The sequence below is a fragment of the Orbicella franksi genome, chromosome 9, assembly GCF_964199315.1.
Source record: "Orbicella franksi chromosome 9, jaOrbFran1.1, whole genome shotgun sequence".
Classification (NCBI taxonomy): Eukaryota; Metazoa; Cnidaria; class Anthozoa; order Scleractinia; family Merulinidae; genus Orbicella; species Orbicella franksi.
Window position 1 is genome coordinate 14,568,170 of NC_138153.1, and position 7,645 is coordinate 14,575,814.

Genomic DNA, 7,645 nt, shown 5'->3' on the forward strand with positions numbered 1-7,645 from the left:
ATTTACCTTTTTTTAATCAAAAAATATGTTGCTCTCTCTCTTGAGTCTGTAGTTTGAGAGGAAGATTTTTTAAAAGTTCAAAGCGAAAAAAAAAAAATATATATATATATATCCTTCCACGGTTTTTTTAATTTTGAATATGGGCCAAAAATGCGTAACGAACGCAATCTATTGACACGGCTGGACAGAACGCCTGAGAGTAGTGCATTGAAAAATCGCAAATTAACTATAAAGCCTCGCGAAGTCGAGTTCTGCGGTTTTTATCCGTAAAAGGGTTTGGTGTAATTTCAGTCTACTCGTCCTTATTAGCTTCCGTAGCCCTAAACATATCTTTCTCAGTCTTTAATCCGTTAAAAAAATGTACGGCGTATGTGCTTTTTCTAGCCTGTCATTTCTCAGAAATGCCGACTGAATAGGCCCGGAAAAACACTTCTCCTTTCAAGGAGAAGTGTTTATGCTCGACACTTGTGCTCTTAAAAGAGCACAAGTATCGAGCATGCAAGTGACCACTTTATTTATTTTATCTCTCCTTCACTGTTTAAGATGCACCATATTATGATTCACATCACAGCACTGTTATACTATGTATTACAACTACAACCAAAGTACTCGTCTTACTCGTCTTGAGAATGGATGCAACAACCAACTTTTTTTTTATACTATTTGACGGCTGTCAAATATTTCCTCATTTTCAACTTGATACTGATGATGTGTATGGTATTTTACTCTTCAGCCGACCTTGTGTTATAGTATAAGTACTTGATCAACTGCGCATGCCAGTATTAACACTTGCTTTACTACGCATGCCCGAAAACCATCATTCAATAGCAGTTTTCCGTACCCATCCCATGCTGAACCTCAAAAAGTTGTTTAAGACAGCAAAATTTGACATCAGTTTTTAATTTTTAAAGGATTGCACGGATCCTGGCAAAGGCTATACGTTTATTGCTTTAAAAGACTCACACTAAGCCAGTCAGATTTCTTGCAGCGCGGGCCAGTTCAAATTATAGAAAATTAGAATCTTTTAATTTTAGAATACACCATACATTGCCTCAAGACCTATAATCAGCACTTCCTTTAGCCGTAGTAGTATTGCGCATGTGTTTCAATTATTTACGACAGATTACATCACTAACCGTCCCAAAATCAGATGATGATTAATGCCATTTTTGGCATATTGGTTGTAAAATATATGTCGTGGTTTTAAGGGAAGCTCGTTGGGCAAAATGTAGCCTCCCCTAAATGGATTTGGAAAAAGAGAGAAAAAACTCGCAAGCATCACGCCTACCACTATTTCATGCAACGCGCGAAAATACAAAGATGAGCGAAATCGGAATCCTAAATCCGAGAATTTGATTTGATTTTTTCAGCTTCTATTGTAACATTGACCTGGTATTAGTAATAGCAATTCTTTTAATGCGCATGTCAGACAAAAAAATGATGGTTTCTGACGAGCACAAGAGATTGATTGATTCTCTTGACAGCAAAATTGACTTAGATTTTGAAATTAAAAAACGTACAGAAATTCTGGTAAAGGCTATACCTTTTGGTGTGTCTATCTACCAGAAATAACTTGCAGCGCGTGAGAATTCAGTTTGTCTAAATACACCCAGCGTGACTTGTAGATCTATATTCAGCACTTCCTGCAGCCATCACCGTATTGCGCATATGCTGAAACTATTTATGACAGATCCGAAAAGTTCCCATAGTAACAAACATATATAGTCACTTAAGCGTCAGTAATTGCTACGTTCAAAATGTAACTTTCGGTGGGAAGGGTGGGAGGGGGCCGGGTTCGCTAAATCTTTTCAATTTCCCATTTCAATAAAGTACATTATTCACAATAAATATGGAGAATAAACCGATAAATCTTGTTGAAAAAAATTTATGTCATGACGATACGGAAGTACATGATAATGTCTCTGTAATAGCGATCATCTAACACAAAATCATGTCCGTTTGGATCACCTTATTATTTCTTTTATTTACATTATCTCTGTTTTAAAGAAGTCCTCTTGCGTTTGGTGTCGCTACTTTTGGAAGGCCGCTACTTTTAGGATTTTTTGACAAACATGACATTTTATCGTTATATATAATAATTTCATAGGGTCGCTACCTGCAGGGGCTGTTAATGTGATGTAATGATTTGACCCCAAAACTGAACCTGAGGAAAGCGAGGAAAGTCTACGAGCCTCACACTTTCCTGTCCTGCTCTTTTCCTCGTCAGTGTAATGCGATTTGATACTAAGGGATAAATAAGAGAAAGAAAACACTCTTTTTCTTTTCAGCTCATTTCACGCAAACAGACTGAGTCTGTGTGACATAAAAGTTAATAATAATTGGACGTGCATGCGGCTACCGAATTAACCGGCAGGTCGGGCACTTGCGAACGCATGAAATGAAATGTACCTCAATAGAGCTTGAAACAGTAGCTTGACGTTTTGCAAAAGGGATGGAATAAATCAATTTATTATATGGCGAGCTCCGTGAGCGGGCAAGATGAATCAAATCTTGCGCTGTGACTGGCTACCCCAGCGGGCAAGATGGAGCTATCTTGCCCGCTCGGGACTACCCGCTGTGTCTCGCGGGAAAAATTTCCCCGAAAGCTATGTACTAAATCCTTTATTGACCAAGCTTGTTCGGTCAAGATGGCTTGATATTGGTCTCGTTCTTTTTTTTGCGAGTTTATGGACCTCGACTCCGTCTCGGTCCATAAACACGCAAAAAAAGAACTTGGCCAATATCCAGCCATCTTGACCTCACACTTGGTCAATAACCCATACGTACTAAATTAGTGCGAAGAATAAGTTTTAAAATTAAGCGATGCGTACAGAATAACACTGTATGTTTCTGTGACTTGACTTTGAAACATTTTTTCCCGTTGGCGTGACAAATTGAAACACGAGCTTGACGTTTTTGACCCTCTTGAGAAAAGGTTGATCGTTATCGGAACACTTAATATATAAAGGCAAAGAAGGAAGAAATTTAAAAAGCCCTTGTTTAGCCATTACGTTTCTGAGGCTACAAAACTGAAGGCCACTAGGCATACATTTCGCATCTGTTAATTAATTTTTTAAAGAGGAAAACGATAAAAGCGAGAGCTGCGCGTGATAACAGCGTATATAATTGATTGCTGTTAAGTCACGCTCTAAATGTGTTTAACCTCATAAACGTCGGAAAGGCTTTTAGATTTTAAAACTTATAAACGACACAAGAATCTGATTAAATATCACAGAGCTTGTATCAACGATGAATGATTTGCCAGTAATCGGATACCCATGTTTGCTTTTTGGGATTGTCAGGGGGCAAACACTGCTAGTCGCTAGGAGGAATTGTATCGCGAAAAGTTGTTTTGAGGTACAAAAAAACGATTTTGGAGAGAGATCAACGCTTTTTCGCCGTCATCGCACGGAAGTCTTTAAATTTACCCTTCAGTGACAGAGTTCCTTTTTGAAAAATTCAAGAACAAATGCAGAGTGTTCCCCATTCGATCCGGCCAATTTATCTCCTCTTTGTCGTCTCAAAAGCATTGAATTATTGCGCAATGTCGGTGATTTTCCAGTTCCTCCATCTTTGGTCCAATACATGTATGACTCTCAAGATGTCCAAAAACATCAAGCTTGTGATTTAATTTACCACGCCAACACAGAAACATTCCGCTTATTCTGTACACAGCACTAAATTCTGAAAACTTGTACATATACACATATGTTATTTGGCGGCGGAAGGTCCGTATCGATAAAAACTCTGACGGGTTCTTGACTGCGACCCGAGGCCATTTCTTTTGGCATTTACATAGCATACATAGTTTAAAGTGAACCAAAACCTCAAATTTCTAAAGAGGGGATGCGAGCGGTATATAACTCGGGGTCTGTATCTTGACAAACTGCCTGGCGTATATTAGCAATCAAATTATAAGATTCAGGATTCCCGACCACTAAGATTCTTCAGAAAAATATAATTTCTTTTATTTCGCTCGGCTTTGTATTATCGCGCGTTCATGAATTAGTGGTAGGCGTGAAGCTTGCGAGATTTACTCGCTTTGCTTCAAATCTGATTTTGGAACGGTTAGTGATGTAATCCGTCGCGAATAATTGAGGCACATGCGTAATACTATTACGGCTAAAGGAAGTGCTGATTAGACGTCTTGAGGTCACGTTTTGTGTAAAAACATTATTATTTGAACTAGCGCGCGCTGCAAGAAATACTGACCAAGTGTAAGCCTTGCATGGGATCTACGCAACTCCTTTAATAAAAACTGATGTCGAATTTCGCTGTCATAAACAGCTGTTAGAAGTACAGGATAGGACGAGTCCGGGGAATGACCATTGAATAATAGTTGTCGGGCATGCGCTGTGAAGCAAGGGCTAATACTAGCATGTGCAGTAAAGCAAGGGCTAATACTGGCACGTGCAGTAAAACAGGTGCTGACACTGGCATGTGCAGTAAAGTAAGTGCTAATATTGACATGCGCAGTGAAGCAAGTGCTAATACTCAGTAATACCAGGTCAAAGTCGTTACATTAGAAGATTTGAAACAAGGATAAATCAAGACTGATGTCAAATACCACATACATCCTTGATATCAAGTTAACTATAAGGAAACTTTTGAGAGCCGTCAAACAGTATAAAAAACGTTCGCTTGTGAATCTGCATCCATTCTCAGTGGAGAAAGGTTCAAGTCCTCTGCCATAAGAAGAACGAAGAACTGTCGCTTTTCTGTTGCAAGAAAAAAATGGTAAGTTTTACTTGACAAATTTTTTTAATTATCAGTGCCTTTAGCGAGGAGAAAAACTCATAGCCATATGAAGTACACACATCTAACAGCCTCAATAACCAACTTAGAGAGATTCGGACTAGAAACAGTGGGTTGGTTAGTTTTTCGCTCCTCTTAGTCCCCTACAATGGAAGCCTTCCTACGTGCCTCACATCGTCCCCTATGCAGTCTCTAAGGACACGTTGGTTGCTGTTGGCTTTATTTTTTAAGCAAAAGCACACATATCTATTACATTTAATGTTTTCCTTTCACTAGGAGTTCAAAGTGTTCCTTCTGTGTTTTGCCGTCTTTGTCGCTGCCACATCTGCAGCGACTGTCTGTAAATGTGAAGACAAAAAGGTAAATGCGACAAATAAGAGTGATTTCCTTAAATTTAATATTCTCCATAAAATTGCTATATGTTCAGTAATTTTCATATAAAGTTTCCCCGCCAGGTGTAGCATAAGGCGGGTCCAGTTAAGCCCAAGAGTAACTTAACTTCAAAGCAGAGAGGATTTCAACTGACATGAAACATTCCAGTAGTATTTGAGTTTCATCTGACGTTATTACCCAATGCATTTAGTAGAAAACCTGCCCTCAAGTTAGTTGCTCTAGTTTTTGCTCCTATCCCGTACTGAGGAGAACCAACCAGGTCCGAACAGCTGTCCACGGTTGCAATTTTTTGCTTTCAGTCTGGACTCTAGGAGGTCGTTATAACGTCAAGTTTTCCACGCAGTAATCAGCCTTGCGTCATTGTTACGCACGGATCTGTTACTTACATAATTTATAAAACAGTTATTTAGACTGTAAAGTTAAAATGTGTCTTTGGCTTGTAGGACACCGTGTCCAAGTACAATGTGAAAATTAAGGATGGAAATGAAGAGATTAATGAGGAAGTCGAAATCGACACTGAGAAACAAACGGAGACCTTGAGTATTCCAAAGACGAACTCGGGGAACGCAGGGGAAGTCAAGGTTGTCGTCGACTTTAAAAAGGTAAAATTGAAATTTACAACGGGAGAAAGAAGGTGTGATTTCGTAATTCGCTACTTTTTAACGGGATAGAGTCAGTATTCCTAAATGAACGTATGGGAGCTAGCAAGGAAATTGTTTCGAATTTAACTGTGTACATGTTTTGTAGATGTTTTCGTCATTGAGTTAATTAGTCACTTCAACGATATCTCAGGCTGTGTTCACACCTGGTGCCAAACACTGTTGTCTAGCAAACGACAAAAAATAGTGTTGCGTTTAGACGCTGGGTATTCCAAGTACCCAAGCACCATTTACCCCCAGGCACACCAGTCAGTGAACGGGAGGCATCATTTTTGTAACAACATCGTGTATTTTTCTTGTAGAACTTAACCATGCATCGACTTTCTGCTGCAAAAGCTTGTTTTCTGAGTGACTCCACTGACGATACGCCTAAACCTGATGAGCTGCTCAAGGTGCTTGACGAGGTAATGAAAGTGAGGTTCCTTCCCACTGATTAATTCAATTATTATGTGACTTACCGTACAGACCATTTGTTCGGTTTTACTAGAAAATCGCAATCTTTGGTCTTGCTGTATTTACCTTGGCTAACGATAGCTAACGACCGAAATTTGAGATTTTCCCTTACAGACCTCAATTACTCCCAACTGATAAAATGTACCACAGGTTGGCTCAGCCTAGCTCACTTTCGAGCTAACAAAAAAATTCTGCACGGGGGGAGGAGGAAGGTTTAGCGGCGTACTCTCTTGTATGACCCAGCTCCCTTTCCACTTGTCTAGATACAAAACTTTTGCGGGTTTGACGTTAGGCATAGCCACTGGGCTAAAATAAAGATTCGCCTAGTTGAAGTTGTTCTTGTTATTCTTTACAGGATAGTTCCTCCTCAACGCCAAAGAACGTGTCTGACAGTGAATTTGATGTTGTTTCGACCGTCACTGACCGCTCGATCCTTAGTGATGAAATGGCTGAAATGTGTGCTAAACTGCCCATTTATCGCGTCAAGAAGGCTCAACCGTTGCGTAAGTGTTTGCTATCTAGTTATTAGTTAATCAGATGTAGTCAAATACAAGCTTAGGATAAAAAGGCAATTTCTAAGTTAAGTCCTCAGTTGAGACTCGAGAGTTTCAGTTTAAAACTGATACTGCCGGAAATCCTAAGCTAAATGTTAAAGAAATGAAAACAGAAAGGAATGACAAAAACGCGGCAGAGATAACCGAGGAAAAGTTTGTCTGCAACTAGGAATTGAGCTCTCGGTCTGATATCTAGTTTATTTCAGTGAGATACGCAAGGGAAAGTGACACAGTATATTTAAAAGTTCTGTGTTATAGAGAACTCAATCTCAGACATCGTCCCTGCTCCCACGCTAACATGGCCATTAACAATGTTGGGCGGTCTTTAAGTCAATCAGTGAAAATTGCTTTTAAATCTAAACAATTCAAAATCTCAACACAGCATTTTTAACACGCTTTTAGCTTCGTCAGAGAGGCACTTTCATCAATACCGTGGCTGGTATGATACAAAATTTGTCTTCACCGCCCGCCTGAAAAAGTAATGGTTCTTCCTAACGACATTGTCCTTACTTATCTTTGTAGGCATGAAGCGTCATCTATGCCGCTATAGATATTATTGCTACCGCTATTGTTACTGGTGCTACCCCGGTTGTTACCGTTGTTGCAGCTACAGATGGTACCGGCGATGGGTCTGTTACTAAAACAGGCATAGGATATTTGAGTAAAAAGATCAGGTTGCCATGCCAGTGACTGTATCATATTCCCTTTTTTTGAATGATTCTATAACTGTTAAATTGTAAAGCTGATTTAAAATGAACTTTGTTGATTAAGTTTATACCACGGTGTTTTTATTGTTATATAGTTTTATTACCATCCCGTTTGTTACTGCTG

The 7,645-nt window shown here is 39.3% G+C and overlaps 1 protein-coding gene across 1 annotated transcript; it reads left to right on the forward strand.

Moving 5' to 3' along the window:
- Nucleotides 1-4,605: 4,605 nt before the first annotated feature.
- LOC145496432 (uncharacterized) lies at nucleotides 4,606-7,528 on the forward strand. The gene is made up of 6 exons (XM_081476085.1): nucleotides 4,606-4,737; nucleotides 5,032-5,115; nucleotides 5,592-5,750; nucleotides 6,110-6,211; nucleotides 6,616-6,763; nucleotides 7,337-7,528. The coding sequence occupies exons 1-6, from the start codon at nucleotides 4,735-4,737 to the stop codon at nucleotides 7,453-7,455; spliced, it is 615 nt and encodes a 204-aa protein (XP_081332211.1). The 5' UTR covers nucleotides 4,606-4,734; the 3' UTR covers nucleotides 7,456-7,528.
- The last annotated feature ends 117 nt before the right edge of the window (nucleotides 7,529-7,645 follow it).

Coding starts and splice junctions, on each gene's coding strand:
- LOC145496432 (XM_081476085.1), top strand. Junction 5,116..5,591: donor GTAAATGTGAAGACAAAAAG/GTAAATGCGACA, acceptor TTTGGCTTGTAG/GACACCGTGTCCAAGTACAA. Junction 6,212..6,615: donor TGCTCAAGGTGCTTGACGAG/GTAATGAAAGTG, acceptor TATTCTTTACAG/GATAGTTCCTCCTCAACGCC.